Here is a 24,036-nt window from a genome sequence, read left to right on the forward strand (position 1 = left end):
CTTAATGCACAACATGGGCTTGACTGAGAGGGGTAGCTTTTGTACGTTTTTTTCCTTCATGTTCATGAATTTATGATGAAACACTCAAGATCCCGGTTTGTAATCAAACCCTGAATTCGATGGCTCAAGCTTGGTTACCCTCTGCCCTGTCTGCTCTCCGTAATGGACCTCTCTACATCAAACCTTAAGATGTTATTGAAATGTTCATGGTCCCATCCCCAGTTGTCTACGAGTTATCCCGCACAGTAGATCGAAGGAGGGTGCACGTCTGAGGATTAAGGGTTGTTGTGAAGCACCGAGGCAGCTCTTACATGAATAGAATCCTTAAATATAGCTTATTTTCAACAACTTACCAGACTCGCCCCAAATATATCACTTGTTAGCCCCCATTGTGGGCTTTAAGACAATAGTTTTAATGCCGGGTGCCCTACATCTAAAATATCCCTATCTTGGCTGTGCTGCCACTGAATGTTCAAACTCCAGAATGCTTGTTTCTGGGCTGGGCTGGGTCTTACTCTTCTCAAGAGGCCCAGGAAGGGCGGGATTAAGTGAGTCAGCAGCTTCCCTCCTGTCCTTTTTTCAGTTGGGAGCTTGTGGGCTGCTTATCCATGTCCGGCCCCGCTTCTGTCCTTAGGGAACTTGTGGGTAAATAGTGAGGAGCTTTGCTTTGCTCAGATAATCTCAATATTCCCATCAACCACAACTCTTTCATTTTTTTGGGGTGAATGGTTACTTTTTAAACCTTAAACCCTAGTGGGTCAGGGTGCTTTTTCTACATTTGATCTTCAGGTGTCCACAATTGATAAGAATTAGCTTTAATCAGCCTCTGCGTCTGCACCGTCCCTTCATAAACCATTGACTGAAAACTGGAGACTTCTACTCTGTTTGACTTATGTCCAACCGATAAAACATATTGGTGCCGATTACGATCCGGTAAAAACCGGGTACGAACCGTCGGTCGAAGCGTTTTCCCCGTCCGACTCGTACCCGGTCGTAAAACTTTACAAACATGGAATTACGATTCGCACGGAAACACCATTTCCGTACGAATCGTAAAAAACACCGACCGACGAAAATATACATACGAATGTGATCCGGGAATGCTGCGACGTGACGTCGGGACGCTTTCAGGCAGCGTTTCACGACCCAGGAATTACGATTCGAACCGACAGCAGTCCGGACGGCAATATTTTCACGGCACCCAAAAAGTGCTGGAAAAGCGAAGTACGGCGCGAATCGACCAGAGTAGGTGGCCCGGTACGCACCGTACCCCCCCCAGCCCCTGTACGTACGCGCCGACCCCCCCCTAGCCCCCGTACGTACGCGCCGAACCCCCCTGTATGTACACCCGTGTACGTGTCGAACCCCCCGTGTACGTTCGAGTCGAACCCCCCGTGTACGTTCGAGTCGAACCCCCCCCGTGTACGTTCGAGTCGAACCCCCCGTGTACGTTCGAGTCGAACCCCCCGTGTACGTTCGAGTCGAACCCCCCCCGTGTACGTTCGAGTCGAACCCCCCGCTACGCGCTGGGGGTACGCACCGTACATACACGGGTGGGGGTACGACTCGAACGTACACGGGTGTACATACACGGGGGGGTTCGCACGGGATGGATCGTGATTCCTCGGTCGGACTTCACCTTTCACATTTGTACGGTAAATCGTACGAGGACGTGTCAGACACATTTTCCGACCCGAGGACGTGTGGGGAATGATTCCCAATGCGGTTCGTATGGACTTTTTACCATGCGAATCGTGATTGCCAGTTCGTACGGCACTTGTACGATTCGTACGGTAAAAAGACCGGATACGAGTCGCACGGGGAAATTTTTTACCGGATCGTAATCGGCACCATTATGTTATGTGGGATTCTGCAATCCCCAGCATAAACACCCGTCTCAAATTCATTTATAGTTAGTGACTTGTGATGCATCCAGCCGACGATTATAAAGAAAAGACGCCAAAACTCAGCTGTAATAAGTTATTACAGTTGAGTTCTGATGCCACAATGGCTTCTGCCAGAGCCAGATGACGGGCAGGTCAGGTCACAGAGCAGCTGTTTAAAGCAACAAAATTGAAATGTTTGCTTTTCTAACTTCTGCTCTATTTTTCTAGCTCACAGAGGCAAGCAGAAAGACCTTGTTTATTATTTGCACTCCTTAGATAATTATAGCAAAGTTAGAACTTTTCTGCATGTTTCTTCACATTCCGAGACACTCCAACTATTTTTTTTAAACTGAGATGTATTTAACTGTTTCCGATATCTTTTTGCTGCAAATATCTAACAGGTTTTTGATGTGTTTAATTTTGCACTAAGTGTTCTTGTTTTATTCTTCATGTTTGCAAACATGCTCTCTCTTTCATAGTAAAGAGCTATGCGCCAAGGTTTTAAATGTTTTGTGTAAAAGGTAATGGTGTGACATTGTATTATACGGGATAAAGTACCCCCAGCCGTACATGATTAGGATATTACAAGTCACCTCGGAGTTCCATAACATTATAAAGGAACTCAGCCTTCAGCCTCATTCCTCTATATGGTTATGGAACTCCTCTGTGACTTGCAGCATCCTTTTAATGTGTGGCAGGGGGTTCTTTATCCCTTATATTACATTTAAAGTATGGCATTTTATATATTTTATGACTTATGTCCAACCAATAAAATATAATATTAAATTTAACAATTTAAAAAGGAGGCTTTCATATTGTATAGCTTACAGCCAAACTATAGATTGTAAGAATTATGTCAATGCAATAATATATATGATCGCGTTTAAAATTGAGACTTTTCTATTGTATGAGTTATATCCTCCCAATAAAATATACTATTAGATTTAGAATGGAGGTTTTTATATTGTGTTTTACTCGAGGCTTTTATATTTCATGGCTTATGTCCAACCAATAAAGCATATTCATACATTTTGAGTGTAGACTTGACTCAAAGTCCGCTGTTAACGGGCTTATTTTATTAATATTTGCCTCCTTCATTTCCTCATTTCATGTCCAGCTGAACAAGTCTCATTTGAGTACATTCCTCACTCATTCACCTTTTACTCCCTGATATCCTAAATTACTCACTCACTTCCACACATAAACTGCTCATGCCCTTGCGCTGATTGACTGACTCACTCATTGTCACATTCACTTGTTCTCAAAAACCCTCACATTAACTCAATCCCTTGCCTTCACATTTACTGACTGACTCAATTAAACTTTTAACGCTATTTTAACAGGAGATTGTAGATTCTAACTCATCACCCGAACGAGAAGATATCCCATCATCTACCATGGTGGTTAGACCCGGAGCGGCTTTTGCAGGCACGGTAAGGTTTCCGATAAGATGTTTACCGAAACTTACTTTACAAACAGCTGCACTGTGTCTGTGTCGTGCCATACACTGGACTCGAATACCCACATTGCACAGTGGTTCACTCCAGTCTTAGTTTAGCAACAAGTGAATGTGAAAGATGGGCGTCTCGTAATTTGGTGTAAAAGGTAATTTTGTTTGGAGTTTTTTCTCTCAGAATGTACACCTAATGATTCAATAATTTATAAAGTCTAAGAAAAGGTACACAAAATTCTTATTTATAGTTTGTATTAATAATAGTAATAATATTTATGGTTACCATCCCTAAAGGGTCATGGTCAGAGAACGGCCGTGGCTGCATGTCCGGAGTAGCAAATTGGATGTCGGCTAAGTTCCTTAAACTTAATGGGGCGAAAACGGAGGTGATGGTATTCGGACCAGGGACAGCCAAATGGAACAGTAACTGCTGGCCTCAATCTTTGTGATGCTGTCCTGTCTTGAATGAAAAGGCCAAGAATCTGGGAGTCATGATGGATACGGAACTTAGCATTATGGCCCAAGTGAATCGTTCCATCTCCACATGTTCCTGGCTTATAAGGATGTTAAAAAAAATCTTCCCTTTCATCCAGCGTTCAGCCAGGATCCAGGTAGCTCTGGCAATGCCAGATTGGACAACTGCAATGCTCTGTACCTGGCTGCCAGTAAGGGTTTACAACATAAACTCCAGGTACTGCAGAATGCACTGGCAAGACTCATTCTGGATATTCCCAAAAGACAATCAGCCAAAAAGGGACTAGAACACCTACACTGGCTTCCCATTGAACAAGGCATCAGTTTTAAAGCACTGTGTATGATCCACAAGTCACTGCATGCCTCCTGTCCTCTAAGACTGAAGACCATCTTCAAATGGTATTCCCCAGGCGGACTACTTTGCTCCTCTCACCAAATGCAACTTCTGGTACCAAGAACCAAGAAGAAGAAGTGGGGGGATAGGGCTGTTTTTGTGGCAGCGTGTAAGCTCTGGAATTCCCTACCCTTGGCACTTAGATCTATTCCTCTTCTGCTCCCGTTCAGAAAAGCCCTTAAGACCTGGCTGTTCTCAGGCAAAGCCGAAGTTCCTCTATTCTTCTTCTGGACGATGTGTTATCTGCGGTCTATCTCTAGCGCCTTGATGCCCTTGGGTGATCGTTGCGCTTTATAAATATCAAAATCAAATCAAATCAAATATTGATACTAATACTTAATCAAATTTTAAAATTAATATGCTTCATCAACTGCTATATAAGAAAACAAATGGTATTGTCTTTATTAACCTCATTAATCTAATCATTATTAATAATCAAATCATTAATAATATTTACAGCACCTAAAAGAAAAATTATACTTCTGGAAAAGCATAAGGAATATAATTTAAATATTACTCACCATGAAATAATAAAAATATTCCAAATAAATAACAAAGTTTATTATAGAATAATGATAATAGCTTGGTGACTACATTGGTGAATGCAAATAACTACCCTATATTAATAAAATGGTAGAGAACAAAACAAATAAATATACAACTGCACACTAGGAAATGATGATAGAGCAATACAAAGCAATGGTATTTTAATCATTAGTATCACATATTCATTGTGCCATTTTAGGATTACAAGTATTTAAAAGAACATAAAAGATAAAAAATGGATATCAAAATCACGCCTATAGTGGGTAAATGAGGCTGAAATGGCCATGAATATGGAGCAACATTGATTTATACAATTTAGTCAAACCCAGAGAGGAGCATAACTGACAGGAAAGGAAGTTGAGTTTATGTCCCAAAGGAAACCTAAATGTAGTTTTGAGGAGCAGTCCAGAATTGTTCATAAGAATACATTCTCCATTCTTTATACATATTTCTGTAGCCACCAGATTTATTCAGAGAGGCTCTTTCATCCGCCAAATCTGGTGGCTTATTTTGTTGGGTACCATAACTATCACAACCTTCTCTGAGAGTTTCATGATGAGGGTCCTAATGGTACATGATGCATTTGAGGAATATACCTTTTTTTTCCGGGTTTTTTTCCCCACAGGGAATTAGAATGCAGTTGTTGCAACGACCGCGTTGAAACAACACATACCAATACCCCGCAAGTCGCAACAACATCTTGCGGAGGGGGGGCGCTGGATGTTGGAATAGTATAATTTACTATTCCAACTCCAGTATGTTCAACAGTAAGGAAGGTGTTGGATTTTAAAGCCAACACCTTCTGCCCCCTATGCAACTCATTGTTCTGACTTGCGGAGTAATGGTATGCGTTGTTACAACGCAGTCGTTGTAACAACCGAGTAGTAATTCCCTGCGGGGAAAAGTATTTGTGGTAAACGATCTGTTCGAGGCATATGAGCTGTAGATCTCATACTTTTGCATAGATCGCCATCTGGTGTTGGGCTCGGATGTTTGCACTTTGTTATTGTAGAAGTCTTTGTAGACACGAGATAGGTAACTCCTCCTTTGGTTAGTAGTGCGCATGGGCATTGACTCCATCCTTAAATAGTTTTTTTCCACCTTTGGGTTCGGATGTAATTTGCTGAGTTCCTGGTCGACGTTGTTTCGATTCCCCTTCGACACACTAAAACTCGCACCGCTCGATGGTATTGTTTCGATCGCTCTTTCTCTCGACGCGTATCTAGTTCCAAAGACATTTTCGAGTCCGGTCATCGACGTGGGCTCAGGCCGATCAGCGCCATCAACCAGCATATGGAAAGGACTCCATTTAAAAAATGCAAGTGTGGGGCTAAATTCCCACACACAGATCTCCATGAGGTCGGAAACCTTTGTCTCTCGCCCGAACACGAGAGTCGACACTGCCCGACCTGTGACTCTTTCTGGTCCAAGAAGACTATACGTGATCACCGGGCTCGACGTCGGCAGGCCCGATGATCCAGAGACAGGAGATGAACAAGGCAGCGTCTCCGAAGCCAAGGAATCAGACTCAGAAGACCAGACGATTACTCCAGTTCAACGGAGCGTGAGTACTTACGTCGACGTCCCTGCCCCGAAAAAACAAAAGGCTCCGGTAACATCTTCACCTTCGGGTCTGGGTCAACACAGAGACAAGACTTCAGAAGCCCAGCCTCCAGGCCAAGCTCCGAAGTCCACAAAGCCTTCAGGCAGCTAAGGATCCAGCCAGCCACACCACGGGGCCGAAAAACCATCCTCGGCACTGAAACATAAACCCGTCCACACCAGAATCCTCAGCATCGAAACCGAAACCCAAGGTAACGGACACTTTGGCACCGAAGCAAGCTCAAGCCAAGTCCTCGGAGCTGAAAAAACTGAATAAATCTTCAGAGTCGAAAACTCCACCTAAGCAGAAGGAGGCAAAAACCCCTCCTAAAGCCAAAGAAGACAGGCCAAAACACCACTTGGAGCCAAAGTCCTCGGCGCCGAAAAAAGACAATGAATCCAAGGAACTTTTCCATCCAGATCCACCGGATCCTAAACAAAGAACACTTCATATTGACGCTATTTCCGGCCAGGTCACCTCTATACCACCTAAGAAGAGGAAATTGGACACCTCAGGTACACCTGAGATACCCACCAAGAAAAAAGACTCATCCGCCTCACCTATGAGGCCTTTCTATCCACCTCCACAGCCTAGAAATATTATACTCTCTCCAGCACACTCTCCATTGCCTCCTCTTTCACTTACACCACAAGAGGAGGATGAGGATGTAGGGGGTGACGATGAGGACATAGACTCACCACATAATACAGATACTGATGATGACACACACAGTATCCCACCTCATGACTCTTGGGATGATTACAGTGTCCCAGATGTACCTGAGCCAGATTTATCCCTCCAGACCATCCCCTCCAGATGATAATGTAGGGTTTGCACAACTGATAGAGCTGCACAATACCATGGGGTTCAACTCCATTCAGACCCTCTAGAGGAGGATTTTTTTTATTAGAGACATTTCCCAGCCTCAAAAAACAACAAAAACTCTCCCTATGCTCAAAGGGATGATTAAACATGCCCCTGAGGTTTTTAAAGACCCTGTCAGGGCTAGGGTCCTTAATCCTAGAATTGAGAAAAAATATAAGCCAGCTCCAAGCGATCCAGCTGATGTTAACGGTCAACTCCCTCTGGATTCATTAGTAGTGGCAAATGCCCGCAAACGGGCAAATTCCCAAACCACAGGTGATGCCCCTCCGCCAGACAAAGAATCGTAGTTATTGTACACATCAGGTAAAAGAGTTGTGTCTCAGGCAGCAAACCTTTGGCGCATTGCCAACTCATAAGCTTTAGTAGCGAGGTATGACAGGGCTCACTATGATGAGTTTGAAAAACTCATGCAGCATCTTCCAGACGAGTATAAGACCAAAGCAAATGATCTCATACCACAGGGAAAGTTAATCACAAACACCTCAATAAAATGTGCCCTGGAAGCATCCCTTGCAATAAATACAAGTGTGTTACTACATAGACATGCGTGGCTGCGCATATCTGGTTTTAAACTAGAGGTGCAGTCTGCCATCCTCAACCAACCCTTAGATCAGGAACACTTGTTTGGACCCACTGTGGACACATCTTTAGAAAGGATGAAAAAGGACACAGAGACTGCCAGGGGGCTCTACAAGCAACAACTAGTAGAGGTTTTTTTCGTCACTTCTCTTATAGGGGTGCCTCCAAGACCATTGGTACAAAAACCACCTCTTCCACTTATAAAAGCTCCACTCAAACTTCTCCTAGCAGAGGTTACTTTAGAGGGAATTACAGAGGCAATAACAACAGAGGGAGAGGGCGTGGTTCTAATATCCTCAACTCCCCCACCACAAAACAGTGACTTCCCTCCACTCCCCCCAGACCATTCCACTCCAGTCAGGGGAAGACTATCACAGTTTCTACCTGTATGGAATTCCATCACCACAGACAGGTGGGTACGACAAATTATCCAGTATGGTTACTGCCTGGAACTCAATTCTACTCCCCTCCCACATACCTCCCAAACAACGTTCAATGTCCACAGAACATCATACGCTTCTCAAGCAGGAGGTTCTCTCTCTCTTTCAAAAACATGCAATAGAACCGGTACCCATACATCACCAAAATACAGGGATTTACTCCCTTTATTTCCTCATGCCAAAATAGGACGGCACTCTCAGGCCAATTTTAGACCTAAGACCGTTAAACCGGTGCATACAATCTGACCACTTCCACATGGTCACTCTACAACAAGTCCTCCCACTGCTCAAACAAGGCGACTTCCTTGCACCCTAGATCTCAAGGACGCCTACTTCCACATTCCTATTCGCCCTGCTCACAGGAAATACCTACGGTTCATAGTGGACGGACAACATTACCAGTTCAAAGTCCTTCCATTCTGAGTCACAACAGCACCCAGAGTCTTCAAAAAATGTCTTGCGGTGGTGGCAGCCTACTTAAAAAGACAACACATTCATGTGTTTTCTTACCTAGATGACTGGCTCATAAAAGTGAAGTCACACAGCGATTGTGTACAAAAAAACACACAACACAATTCAGCTGCTACACAACTTAGGCTTCACAATAAACCTCACCAAGTCACATCTCCAACCGTCCGACACCCAATAGTAGCTATGTGCAACAATAGATACTTCCCAAGCTCTTGCCTACCCCAATCCAGCCAGGATAGCCAGTATGCAAGCTCTCATAACAAAATTTCAACCACAACACTCATTACCAGCTCGAGTGTTCATGCAGCTAATACGGATGAGGGCCTCTTGCATCTTAATTGTCCCTTACGCAAGACTCCAAATGCATCCATTACAGGAATGCCTAGCACAACGGTGGAACCAAGCTCAAGGTCAACTTACGGATCTGGTGTTGGTGGACAGCCACACATATCGCTCTCTGCAATGGTGGAACACACAAAATCTTTCCAAAGGGCGACCGTTCCTAGACCCGGTTCCACAAATTGTGCTAACAGCGGACGCATCGCTCACCGGCTGGGGAGCTCATCTCTTAAACCATACCATTCAGGGTTGTGGACACCTCAACAAAAACTCCTGCACATCAATCGCCTTGAGTTACTGGCCATATTTCTCTCCCTAAAGTAATTCCAGAAACATCTCATAGGCAAAGCTGTTCTCGTCCGAACAGACAACATGACAGCAATGTACTATATACAGAAACGGGGTGGAACATACTCTCTGCAGCTTTCACGCCTTGCACAAAGCATTTCGGATGAGCCATTCCTCAAAAGATATACCTCTTAACAGAGCATCTACCTGGGAATCATAATCAAATTGCGGATCTGCTAAGTCGCCAACAACAGATTCACAAATGGGAACTTCATCCGCAAGTTCTTTATCCATTCTTTCAAATGTGGGGCCACTCAGACATAGATCTGTTTGCCACACATTTAAACACAGAATGCCCAAACTTCGCCTCCAGGATTCCACACCCATTGTTGCCTTTCCCCACAGCTTCTCACACAGAACCATGGAGAGATAAGACATCCGGAACCAGCTCAACTGAACATAGCAAACTGACTTCTGAAGTCTTAGAGTTTGGTTACCTTAATCTCCCACCAGACGGCATGAACATCATTAAAGAAGCTAGACGTCCTACCACTAGAGCATGGTATGCAGCTAAATTGAAAAGATTTGTTATTTACTGCAATAACAATAAAATCAATCCACTAGATGCTTCCTCTCAAAAACTTATTTGTTATCTCCTACATCTACAAAAATGTAATCTGGCGTACTCATCCATACGATTACATCTTGCTGCTATAGCAGCTTACTTACAGAACAGACCACACTTGTTATTGTTCAGGGAACCTCCCATCAAAGCTTTCATGGAAGGCCTTAAAAGGATAATTCCTCCCAGAATTCCACCCTCTCCAGTATGGAATCTAAAAATTGTCCTTACAAGACTCATGGGTCTCACATTTGAACCTTTACATAAATGTGAGTTACAGTTCCTCACATGGAAAGTAGCTGTCCTTGTGGCCATCACATCCCTCAGGAGAGTGAGTGAACTCCAAGCATTAACCATACAGGAACCATTTTTGCAAATACATCACAACCAAGTGGTTCTTAAGACAAACCCTAAATTCTTACCTAAAGTGATTTCTGTTTTTCACCTGAATCAGTCTGTTGAGCTCCCAGTCTTTTTTCCTTAACCAGACTCAGTAGGAGAACGAGCTCTTCATACGCTTGACATCAAAAGAGCTATTCTTTACTACATTGAAAGGACAAAAAGTTTCAGAAAAAACAAAAAACTTTTTATAGCTTTTTCGCCACCACATAAAGTCAATCCCATATCAAAATCTGGAATTGACAGGTGGATCGTTAAATGCATTCAAATATGCTACTAGAAAGCAAAGTGTACACTATCTATTCCCCCTAGAGCGCATTCCACACGCAAGCTAGGGGGATCCATGGCATTCTTAGGCAATTGGTGATTTCAGTGGGATAAGGAAGGAGTGATATTTTGGAGTGATAGGCAGTCTCACCAATCTTATAATATGGCAGAGCATCATGCTACAATGTTCCTTCCTGTCACTGCCAACTTCAGTATGCAGATGTCTGCGCACACCCTCTGGCACCAGCATAGCGCGCCCACCTTTGCCCAGCTTTCCCTCATCCATTAAGACCTCTGGACGAACCGCCACAGCACAACTCAGAGACCCTACAGACAGGCTCCACAACTTCAACCCTATGCTTCTCTTTGCGAAAGAACCAGGAAGAAGTGAAAGATATTGAGTAAAGTGTGTTGGCTATCTGCACAGAGCTCAGTCATGCTGCCATTGACTGAAGATGGTGGGTGAGTGCCCTGAAATGAGTGTGTGGGACCTCAGCAGCTTGTAGACCCTCTACCGTGTTACTGCTCGTGGGCCTGGTTAATACACGCTTAATGATGGCCTCTGTTACTTTCTACTGACTGTTGCAATATGTCTTAAAGGCTGGGGCTGCTGAGATGACTCTGATCTAATTTTACTGCTATTCTATTTGTCTTTCTTACTGTGACATTTAAACCACAATGTGCTTTTATTGTGTGTGGCCTTGCACAGTCAGATATTCCATGCTCTAGATGCAACAAAAAAATAGAGTGAACCAATGTAGACATTCTTTCCTTCCCAAAACCTTTTTAAAGTGAGCACTGCTTTGGTTACCTAATTTAAATCACTGATTAAAGTAACTAATAGTCAATTTTCGTTTTAATACATAACATTTGTTATATTACTGCACTGCGATTTACTCACGCATTCACCACTATTGTATTTTGCTCCCAGGTTCCGGTGCAGGGGATTGTCGTTTTACGCCAGTATCCGTTCTCCTCCAAGCTCCAGCGGATGTCCGTCATCACCCGGGTGATGGGAGGAAGTGACCTTGAGGTATACATGAAGGGAGCGCCTGAAATGGTGGCCAGCTTCTGCAAGACGGACACAGGTAAGAGCCTTCCTGTTTCTCTGAATGAAAACTGCAGGTGCCATCACACCGGTACACCTGACCACAGGTGCCAGACCTCTCCCCCTTACATCTGATCTGACTACAGGTGCCCTCTCTCCATTACACCTGACTGCAGGTGCCCTCTCCCCCTTACACCTGACTGCAGGTACCCTCTCCCCGTTACACCGGACTGCAGGTGCCCTCTTTCCATTACACCTGACTGCAGGTGCCCTCTCCCTATCACACCTGTCTGCAGGTGCCCTCTCCCCATTACACCTGACTGCAGGTACCCTCTCCCAGTCACACCTGACTACAGGTGCCCTCTCCCCGTTACACCCGACGGCAGGTGCCCTCTCCCTGTTACACCTGACTACAGGTGCCCTGTCCCTGTTACACCTGACTGCAGGTGCCCTCTCCCCGTTACACCAGACTGCAGGTGCCCTCTCCCTGTTACACCTGACTGCAGGTGCCCTCTCCCCATCACACCTGACTTCAGGTGCCCTCTCCCTGTTACACCAGACTGCAGGTGCCCTCTCCCCCTTACACCTGACTTCAGGTGCCCTCTCCCTGTTACACCAGACTGCAGGTGCCCTCTCCCCGTTACACCTGACTGCAGGTGCCCTCTCCCTGTTACACCTGACTGCAGGTGCCCTCTCCCCGTTACACCTGACTACAGGTGCCCTCTCCCTGTTACACCTGACTGCAGGTGCCCTCTCCCCGTTACACCTGACTACAGGTGGCCTCCCCCGTTACACCAGACTGCAGGTGCCCTCTCCCTGTTACACCTGACTGCAGGTGCCCTCTCCCCCTTACACCTGTCTGCAGGTTCCCCCTCCCCGTTACACCTGACTGCAGGTGCCATCTCCCTATTACACCTGACTGCAGGTGCCCTCTCCCTATTACACCTGACTGCAGGTGCCCTCTCCCCGTTACACCTGACTGCAGGTGGCCTCCCCCGTTACACCTGACTGTCGGTCCTCTCTCCACGTTACACCTGACTGCAGGTGCCCTCTCCCTGTTACACCTGACTGCAGGTGCCCGCTCCCTGTTACACCTGACAGCAGGTGCTCTCTCCCCATTACACCTGACTGCAGGTGCCCTCTCCCTGTTACACCAGACTGCAGGTGCCCTCTCCCCGTTACACCTGACTGCAGGTGCCCTCTCCCAGTTACACCTGACTGCAGGTGCCCTCTCCCCGTTACACCTGACTGCAGGTGCCCTCTCCCCATTACACCTGACCGCAGGTGCCCTCTCCCCGTTACACCTGCCTGCAGGTGCCTTCTCCCCGTTACACCTGACTGCAGGTGCCCTCTCCCAGTTACACCTGACTGCAGGTGCCCTCTCCCAGTCAAACCTGACTACAGGTGCCCTCTCCCCTTTACACCCGACGGCAGGTGCCCTCTCCCCGTTACACCTGACTACAGGTGCCCTGTCCCTGTTACACCAGACTGCAGGTGCCCTCTCCCCCTTACACCTGACTTCAGGTGACCTCTCCCTGTTACACCAGACTGCAGGTGCCCTCTCCCCGTTACACCTGACTGCAGGTGCCCTCTCCCCATTACACCTGACTGCGGGTGCCCTCTCCCCGTTACACCTGACTGCAGGTGCCCTCTCCCCGTTACACCTGACTGCAGGTGCCCTCTCCCAGTTACACCTGACTGCAGGTGCCCTCTACCAGTCAAACCTGACTACAGGTGCCCTCTCCCCTTTACACCCGACGGCAGGTGCCCTCTCCCCGTTACACCTGACTTCAGGTGCCCTCTCCCTGTTACACCAGACTGCAGGTGCCCTCTCCCCCTTACACCTGACTTCAGGTGCCCTCTCCCTGTTACACCAGACTGCAGGTGCCCTCTCCCCGTTACACCTGACTGCAGGTGCCCTCTCCCTGTTACACCTGACTGCAGGTGCCCTCTCCCCGTTACACCTGACTACAGGTGGCCTCCCCCGTTACACCAGACTGCAGGTGCTTTCTCCCCGTTACACCTGACTGCAGGTGGCCTCCCCCGTTACACCTGACTGTCGGTCCTCTCTCCACGTTACACCTGACTGCAGGTGCCCTCTCCCTGTTACACCTGACTGCAGGTGCCCGCTCCCTGTTACACCTGACAGCAGGTGCTCTCTCCCCGTTACACCTGACTGCAGGTGCCCTCTCCCTGTTACACCTGACAGCAGGTGGCCTCTCCCCGTTACACCTGACTGCAGGTGCTCTCTCCCCGTTACACCTGACTGCAGGTGCTCTCTCCCCATTACACCTGACTGCAGGTGCCCTCTCCCAGTTACACCTGACTGCAGGTGCCCTCTCCCCGTTACACCGGACTGCAGGTGCCCTTTCCCAGTTACACCTGACTGCAGGTGCCCTCTCCCCGTTACACCTGACTGCAGGTGCCCTCTCCCCATTACACCTGACCGCAGGTGCCCTCTCCCCGTTACACCTGACTGCAGGTGCCCTCTCCCCGTTACACCTGACTGCAGGTGCCCTCTCCCAGTTACACCTGACTGCAGGTGCCCTCTTTCCATTACACCTGACTGCAGGTGCCCTCTCCCTATCACACCTGTCTGCAGGTGCCCTCTCCTCATCAAACCTGACTGCAGGTGTCTCCCCACATCACACCTGACTGCAGGTGCCATCTCCTTGTTACACATGACTGCAGGTGCCCTCACACCATTACACCTGACTGCAGGTGCCCTCACACCTGACTGCAGGTGCCCTCTCCCGTCACACCTGACTGCAGGTGCCCTCTCTCCCTTACACCTGACTGCAGGTGCCATCTCCCCGTCACACCTGACTGCAGGTACCCTCTCCCCATCACACATGACTACAGGTGCCCTCTCACCCTTATATCTGACTGCAGGTACCCTCTCCCCATCACACCTGATTACAGGTGCCCTCTCTCTCTTACACCTTACTCCAGATGCCCTCTCCCCCTTACACCTGACTGCAGGTGCCCTCTCTCCCTTACACCTGACTGCAGGTACCCTCTACCCCTTACACCTGACTGCAGGTACCCTCTCCCCCTTACACCTAACGACAGGTGCCCTCTCTCCATTACACCTGACTGCAGGTGCCCTCTCCCCCACACCTGACTGCAGGTGCCCTCTCCCAGTTACACCTGACTGCAGGTGCCCTCTCCCCGTCACACCTGACTACAGGTGCCCTCTCCCTGTTACACCTGACTACAGGTGCCCTCTCCCCGTCACACCTGACTACAGGTGCCCTCTCCCTGTTACACCTGACCGCAGGTGCCCTCTCCCAGTTACACCTGACTACAGGTGCCCTCTCCCCGTTACACCTGACTGCAGGTACCCTCTCCCCTTCACACCTGACTGCCGGTGCTCTCTCCCCATTACACCTGACTGCAGGTGCCCTCTCCCCTTCAGACCTGACTGTAGGTGCTCTCTCCCCGTCACACCTGACTTCAGGTGCCCTCTCCGTTACACCTGACTGTAGGTGCTCTCTCCCTGTTACACCTGACTGCAGGTGCCCTCTCCCTATCACACCTAACTGCCGGTGCCCTCTCCCCGTCACACCTGACTTCAGGTGCCCTCCCCGTTACACCTGACTGCCGGTGCTATCTCCCCATTACACCTGACTGCATGTGCCCTCTCCCCGTTACACCTGACCACCGGTGCTCTCTCCCCGTTACACCTGACTGCAGGTGACCTCTCCCCGTTACACCTGACAGCCGGTGCCCTCTCCCCGTTACACCTGACTGCAGGTGCCCTCTCCCCCTTACACCTGTCTGCAGGTTCCCCCTCCCCGTTACACCTGACTGCAGGTGCCCTCTCCCCCTTACACCTGACTGCATGTGCCCTCTCCCCGTTACACCTGACTGCAGGTGCCCTCTCCCTGTTACACCTGACAGCAGGTGGCCTCCCCCGTTACACCTGACTGCAGGTGCCCTCTCCCCCTTACACCTGTCTGCAGGTTCCCCCTCCCCCTTACACCTGTCTGCAGGTTCCCCCTCCCCGTTACACCTGACTGCAGGTGCCCTCTCCCCCTTACACCTGACTGCATGTGCCCTCTCCCTGTTACACCTGACAGCCGGTGCTCTCTCCCCGTTACACCTGACTGCAGGTGCCCTCTCCCCGTTACACCTGACAGCCGGTGCTCTCTCCCCGTTACACCTGACTGCGGGTGCCCTCTCCCCGTTACACCTGACTGCAGGTGCCCTCTCCCCGTTACACCTGACTGCGGGTGCCCTCTCCCCGTTACACCTGACAGCCGGTGCTCTCTCCCCGTTACACCTGACTGCGGGTGCCCTCTCCCCGTTACACCTGACTGCAGGTGCCCTCTCCCCGTTACACCTGACTGCAGGTGCCCTCTCTCCATTACACCTGACTGCGGGTGCCCTCTCCCCGTTACACCTGACTGCAGGTGCCCTCTCCCCATTACACCTGACTGCAGGTGCCCTCTCCCCGTTACACCTGACTGCAGGTGCCCTCTCCCCGTTACAGCTGACCACCGGTGCTCTCTCCCCGTTACACCTGACTGCAGGTGCCCTCTCCCCGTTACACCTGACAGCCGGTGCCCTCTCCCCATTACACCTGACTGCGGGTGCCCTCTCCCCGTTACACCTGACTGCAGGTGCCCTCTCCCCCTTACACCTGACCGCAGGTGCCCTCTCCCCGTTACACCTGACTGCAGGTGCCCTCTCCCCGTTACACCTGACTGCAGGTGCCCTCTCCCCGTTACACCTGACTGCAAGTGGCCTCCCCCGTTACACATGACTGCAGGTGCCCTCTCCTCGTCACACCTGACTGCAGGTGCCCTCTCCCCATTACACCTGACTTCAGGTGCCCTCTCCCCGTTACACATGACTGCAGGTGCCCTCTCCCCGTTACACCTGACTTCAGGTGCCCTCTCCCCGTTACACATGACTGCAGGTGCCCTCTCCCCGTTACACCTGACTTCAGGTGCCCTCTCCTTGTTACACATGACTGCAGGTGCCCTCACCCCATTACACATGACCACATGTGCCATCACCCCATTACACCTAGCTGCAGGTGCCTGAAGGAAACTTGTTACCGCTTCCGAACAATGGGCCAGAAAAGTCTTACCCATCCTGGAGGGGGAGGGAAGGCAGAGAGGAGTGTGGTGTCACTTTTATCCATAGACATTTAATTTATTGTAAACTTCCACAATCAAATCCGTACCCTGCATTTGAAAGTAATTTTCAGGTTGATCCTGGGCAGCGCATGCGCAGCTCTGCAAGGCATGCTTTGTTAAGGTATGGACGTGAAGCTCCACCCGCTCTCTTCCCCTAGTCTTTTCATTGGATGGTGTCATTGTCCATTGTAAAATGTGGCTGTTCATTAGTCAATAGGCTTGGTAGTCCCTCCTTAGTACCACCTTTTTCGATTTTGTAAACTCCCATGAGGACACTCACTGTTACGTGTGTTGTTGCTCGGTAAACTTTAATTACAGTGTCCGAGCACTATTTTCTCAAAGAGCTTTTTCCTGCCTGCTCTTGCTGGCAGGAAAAGGCAGGAAAAGCTCTCTCCTAACGCATTTGCAATGCAATACTTTTCGCATTTGCGAGCTTTCAAGCTATTGGCATGGTAAATGACAATGCCTTTAATTTAGCTATTTTTTTAAAAACACATAAATAAGTCATTGTCATTTACAATACCAACAGATCAAGCTCTCGTAAATATGAGACCTATTGCATTGCAAATGCTTGTTTGGACCTGAGATCTGGGTCATTTAAGAGCTTTAACAGCATCTGCCAGTCTCCAGATGACAATATCTTCCTTGTACGGTGTTATATTGAACTTACAACAGTGTAATTGATAAACTAATTCAGTGACATCTCTTTGGTTTTACTAAACATCCACAGGCGTCAGTCGAACTATTCCATGACCTCACAGCCTTCTTCTTGCGAAAGAGCGATAACCAGATTCAGCTGATTCCTAAGCCCACTTCAGTCCTCACTGTTTCCTTTTGCTGATAAGAAAGTGAATCTTAAAAATAATAAAACACTTTATTGGTGTGATTAATTACAAATCCCTTCCTCCCTCCTTACATCTACTGCTCTGTTTACTGGCCAGTGAGGAAAATCCAAAACCTGGGTCGGAGACGCTGAGGCCTTCATTACAAGTTACATTGCAGGTAGAACTATAACTCTGAGTGAAATTCCACCCTCATGATCCCAATCCTCTCCAGACCTGTGACTGTCATGTCTGTGATCTCTAGACCCTGTAATACCTGGTCCAAGTAGCAGACCCTCATTGTGGGGAAATTAGCTTATGTACTCTGGCATGTGGTGCGGTGATACCGACCAGTGTCTTAGATTTTGGCCTCCAGGTAGGTATTCCAGCCCCGAATCCCAAGATAGTCATAAAGAGTGCCTAAACAGGTTCACCTCTCAACCCTAAACCCAGACGTCTCTTTCTTTTTATGCTTTATTCTAAATAAGCAAGACATTCATTCACTGTGTTATAGTAAAATAAAGCCATGTCTGATATTTGTATCCATCTTGCTCCTTAGGACGAACAAAGATTGAAATTCAAAAGTTTGCCCAATTGTGTTCAAGGGATCCAGAGAGGAAAACAAATCATTGAAGAATGTAGAAGAGGCCAATGTCCTTTAAAGTTCAGCCTCAAAGCACTACATTTGGATAGGAAGGCATTGAAACACATGTGTCTGATGCCAAGGTCATCATCGATGGAGAAACTATTATTTTGGAACTTACAACTTCAAAAAAATATTTTACATCTGCTCTATTTTTCTGAAACAGTTCTCCAAAATGTGCATTTTTTGCCTCCTGCCCTTTGGCGTAAATCATCTCCTCTAATCTTTGAGGTGGACCTCAAGTGCCTTCTCTGTCAGTGGTAACTTCAGCTCTGGTTAATGTTCTCAGTTTGGTTGTACTTCAAGAGCTCTGTGGCGACCTCCCTCAAGACAGTCCCGTCTTGAGGTCGAATCCGCGCTGGTAGTACCATCTGACCAGGGTGGGAGGAGGTGGCCTATGAAGAAGCATCCATCGGTTCTGCAGGGAGTGTCGTATTTCTTCTACATGAATTGCTTGAATGCTTCAAATCAATAGGGATGGACAGAATACAATCAAAATAGCAGGCATTTACTAATTGTTACCTATAAGTAACATCTGCTCCAACATATACATGTGCCCTTTGGACACCATATTGATTCGTTTATGTGTTGTATGTTAACATCTGTAACTGTCTCTTGTTCTTTTTGTATCACAGTTTTGTTACATTTATGTCAAGTTTATTTGTTTATATAAATGTTATACAGCAGTCCTGTATGTGCTTTTGATATGTCACAATTTGTAAGATTTCACGATATATGATGAATAATATACCCCATGTCTTAAATACGTACCTTGTTGGTGTCTTGGCCTACTTATAGGTAACAATTAGTAAATACCTGGTATATTGATTGTATTCGGTCTATCCCTATTGATTTGAAGCACTCAATCAATTCATGTAGAAGAAACACAACCCTCCCTACAGAACCGATTGTTGTTACAATCCACCAGAAACCTCAGCTTCTGTTGGATACTGGGTCACCCCATGAGCTTTAATATTCTATGGTGAAGCCTGGCACATTATTGAGCCCGCCTCATCCAATTCTTGGAATTGACCAGATTTTCAGTAGGTAGATAGCGTAGGTACACAGAGGAGTTCTCTGATTAGGCACTAACGAAACATAATTATAGCTATCCAACTGACTGCTGCATCTCTGTGTGTTGTAATGCACTAATTGTGTGCTACTGGCACACAGCCCGCACGCATTGTGTATCTGGAAGGCATCCTTGCTTGGGCACATTCCTCAGTGATTAGGGACATGTGTGTTGTCACTAGGATTCCCATTGCATAGAGCCAAGGGCCATTGTAAAAGAGGGAATTCATACGTTTGACTACTCGCCTGTTGGGCAAGTAACCTGTATTTAAAAATTCACCCACAGCAAGGCGAGTAGAAGCTTGTGTCATCTGGGCAGGCCCCAAACCTCTTCTTCTGTGTTAGTGGAAGCTTCGAAAGGTTGCTGGCCTCAGGCATGCCATGTTCTGGTCAGTTTTCTCCATAGAGACTGTAGGGGAAACAGCGTTTCCTAAAATTGAGTCCATTCCTTGGTGCAAGGGGTGGCTGAGAGAGGAAGGTTCTGCTGAATGAAAGAGGTCCTCCTTTGGCCAAGTTAGAAAGGTCCAACAGCGCATACACATGTTCATCATCGTGATGAAAATGAGCTCCTAACATTGTTAACTAAGACCAGTGATATTCGCCCATGGGTTGATTACAGGTTTAAAAGTAACGTGACTTCCTACTACCTTTTGGACCATTTTCATGTGATTTGACAGAAAATACTATCTAACCTACATGTTTTTATTTCTCTTATCTCATTACCTTAACAGTCCCGACCAGTTTTGCAGCAGAACTCGAGCTGTACACATTGCAGGGTTTCAGAGTCATTGGCTTGGCCCACAAAGTGCTCCTGGTACAGGACCTTGCTGCTCTAACAAGGTAGGATCTCTACTCAAACCTGTTCTAAGTCCTTGCGCCCCTCACTACACTTCAGCTCCTTAGCACGACGATGGAGGGGTTCAAATAAGCGATCCACCCCAGCCCAAACGTGTTTATCGCAACCACCCCTTTAAGAAGGTAGTTCCATACATGTATCCCTCTTTCACTGAATAAATCCACAAACTACTATATCCCTTCCTCTGGGTAGTGACACTGCATGCAACATTTCCAAAACACATCCTTTTCAAGGACAACCTGCACTGGAATGTGCTCAGTCCATCTTCAATGTTGGTTTGTCTGGGCATTCAGCCACCTGTATCACATCCCTCGACTCTAGTTCTATAAATATGTGCGACCATTGCTTTTCCGATGCAGGGCTTGTACCGCCGTTGTGACATTGCTCTGTGGCCGTTTATTCCATATTTCTCCTTATGGAATCGCAGTCTCCAGAAACAGGCCCTATGCTTTCCCCGACGCTCTGCCAATGACATCTGCATTGATACCACATCCTACTTTTATTGCTGTCTCTTTGCTCTACTTTTTCACACTGTTTCTAAAATGTGATGTTCTTCATTGTTGTGTCTCCAAACCCACCTTCCATGTCAGATAAATGGAGAACTTTTCATCTAATGATTTAAATTATAGTTGCCTTTTCTCTGACATCCTATGTTATTTCATAAATTGGTACTCATGGTTTCACCTTCTCTGAGGTATCAGCTGTGTTACACATCTTTGTGTTGGCAGTCCTTCTGCAATATCACTGATTGAAGAATTGAAAGATCACCGCCAGTGTCATCATGTGTTCCGCCTGTGGTCACAACCTCCTCTCAGAGGGACCTCCATTTACCAGAGGTTACTTTTTTAGTATACCCAACTTGTAACCTACATTAGCCCCCTCTGACACACACACACACACACACGCACACACACACACACACACAGGGCTTGATTATAAGTGGGCCGGTGTATTCTAACCCATGTGGAAACTCCTGTTTACGCACTGGTCGGAATTGCCGTTGGAAGGTACTTAATGTGTCCTACATATATCGGATGCACTAAATACCTCAACCTTTGTCAAATTTCAACCTGCCAAAATGTAACAGTGGAAATGTGTACTGTATTTACCATACTTGTGGAGTTTGGTGAGTTAAACACCAAAATGTAAATGTTATTCCCCAGAAACTCATATTTATTACACCCTGTACATAACATTCACGGAGGCATGGTTATTCGTCCGGTGTGATAGTTAGCATCTAAACTGGTAATCAGACCCTACGGCGGCCTAACTAGTCCATGATTCCTATGAATAGAGCAATATCAAAGACTCTCATGAATAATTACTACATCACCACAATGGACCACAATATTTATTCTTATTTATTTATTTATTGATTCTTAGAATAAAATTGATGAAGTAGAAATATAAAGCCAGCTGTTAGAATTGCCAGGACGTATGACATGTGTGAAATCCACGGCTCTTTCCTGTCCTCGGTTCTAAGTCTCATGGTTAGATAAATGTTGGACTTGTCGGAGGTGGCAATCCTGTTGTAAAACTAAGTCATCATGAATCTTTTAAGTCCTCTACACATAAGATTTCAGCATTCTTTTTTATTAGGATTTTCAATCCTGCCAGTGATGCAAGGTTTACAGATTTAAAGTAGCAAGTACCTTCCCTTCTTACTCTGTGTCCCCAATGAAAACAACTTATACCAGCAAGAAGTTAAACAAGGTCTTTGAAAGTTTTGGTCTTACATGCTTAAACCTTCCTAGGTACCCTTAAATACACTGCAGTGAGTGCAAAAATAGCTTTTGAGGAAGAAAAAATATAGAGGACAATTTTCCCACAAAAAAAGGTTTTGCTAGAATAGTTATGCCTGACGCTTAACCCAAAGACACTATTCAAGTTAACAAACTTCAGAACTTCACAGTGTTTCTGACCTGTCAATCTTAAACAGATTAGAGAGTAGAATAGCCATGTTTTATGCTCCTAGCTTAACATCCCTAGCTTATAACAACCCCATTCTTTTTGTCCATCTGTCTGAGTAGGCGTTTGGTGTCATTTGTGAACACTCTGCAGTGGTTTACATTCAATAATTTCACATTGAACTGGCCTTGTCCTCAGCTCTCACCCTCTTTTTATTGAGTGTTTCATTCTCACCTTTGCTACCTTTATCAGCATTGTGCATGTGTTTTTCTTCCCACTGGTGGCCGGTCTACACCATTCATTGTTAGGTTTGGGATGTATGACGTTACAACGCATACTTTTACAACGCATGCACTTACAACGCAATTTTTACAACGCAACATCCACTACAACGCATTCCATTACATCGCATGACACTACAACGCATTTTTAAAAACTACCTTTACAACGCATTCCATTACATCGCATACTCCCTTTACAACGCATACCATTACAACGCATTATATTACATTGCATTTAAGGTAAGTGTTGGATACTATAGGGGTAAAAATTACTATTCTCACTCCAGGGGGTGCAACAGTAGGGTAAGTGTTGGATAGTATAGGGGTAAAAATTACTATTCTAACTCCAGGGGGTGCAACAGTAGGGTAAGTGTTGGATAGTATAGGGGTAGAAAATACTATTCTAACTCCAGGGGGTGCAACAGTAGGGTAAGTGTTGGATAGTATAGGGGTAAAAATTACTATTCTAACTCCAGGGGGTGCAACAGTAGGGTAAGTGTTGGATAGTGTAGGGGTAAAAATTACTATTCTAACTCCAGGGGGTGCAACAGTAGGGTAAGTGTTGGATAGTATAGGGGTAAAAATTACTATTCTAACTGCAGGGGGTGCAACAGTAGGGTAAGTGTTGGATAGTGTAGGGGTAAAAATTACTATTCTAACTCCAGGGGGTGCAACAGTAGGGTAAGTGTTGGATAGTATAGGGGTAAAAATTACTATACTAACTCCAGGGGGTGCAACAGTAGGGTAAGTGTTGGATAGTGTAGGGGTAAAAATTACTATTCTAACTCCAGGGGGTGCAACAGTAGGGTTAGTGTTGGATAGTATAGGGGTAAAAATTACTATTCTAACTCCAGGGGGTGCAACAGTAGGGTAAGTGTTGGATAGTGTAGGGGTAAAATTTACTATTCTAACTCCAGGGGGCGCAACAGTAGGGTAAGTGTTGGATGGTGTAGGGGTAAAATTTACTATTCTAACTCCAGGGGGTGCAACAGTAGTGTAAGTGTTGGATGGTGTAGGGGTAAAATTTACTATTCTAACTCCAGGGGGTGCATACTTACCTTAAATGCAATGTAATATTATGCGTTGTAATGGTATGCGTTGTAAAGGTAGTATGCGATGTAATGGAATGCGTTGTAAAGGTAGTTTTTAAAAATGCGTTGTAGTGTCATGCGATGTAATGGAATGCGTTGTAGTGGATGTTGCGTTGTAAAAAATGCGTTGTAAGTGTAGTGCGTTGTAAAAGTTGCGTTGTAAAGGTTGTTCCCCTTAGGTTTGATATGTCCTTATTCTCTTGCCTAAATCCAAGTGATTTTGTAAAGACCCAACCCTGCTCTCTTCCTCTGGCGATTCTTTGTTATTTTTACATTTATTAATTGTGAATATTTTAGCACTTTGAATCATCCTATAAACAGTTGATGAGACAATGAAGGTGGGTGAAGGAAGGAGACGTAAAGGATTTCCCTTGTCCGCGGATACTCAAACGCAATACACACCCTTTTAAACGAATGGTGCATTTGGTCTTTGTGAGGCTCTAAAATGCCCCTTAATAAGGTTATTTTCATGGTTGACCCCCTCTTCCCACTCTCTCCATGGGTGCAGGAGATCTGTGGCCAGC

The 24,036-nt window shown here is 46.6% G+C and overlaps 1 protein-coding gene across 2 annotated transcripts in view; it reads left to right on the forward strand.

The window, feature by feature from the left end:
- The window catches only part of LOC146788634 (putative cation-transporting ATPase 13A4), a 330,096-nt gene that overhangs the window by 157,716 nt on the left and 148,344 nt on the right, over window positions 1-24,036 (forward strand). For both annotated transcript variants that reach the window (XM_085635820.1, XM_085635821.1), the window contains exons 15-17: window positions 3,230-3,319; window positions 11,578-11,734; window positions 20,108-20,216. In XM_085635820.1, coding sequence (XP_085491946.1) covers window positions 3,230-3,319; window positions 11,578-11,734; window positions 20,108-20,216 — 356 coding nt within the window. The remainder of the gene's footprint in view (window positions 1-3,229; window positions 3,320-11,577; window positions 11,735-20,107; window positions 20,217-24,036) is intronic.

Source organism: Triturus cristatus, chromosome 11 (assembly GCF_964204655.1).
Source record: "Triturus cristatus chromosome 11, aTriCri1.1, whole genome shotgun sequence".
Taxonomy (NCBI): Eukaryota; Metazoa; Chordata; class Amphibia; order Caudata; family Salamandridae; genus Triturus; species Triturus cristatus.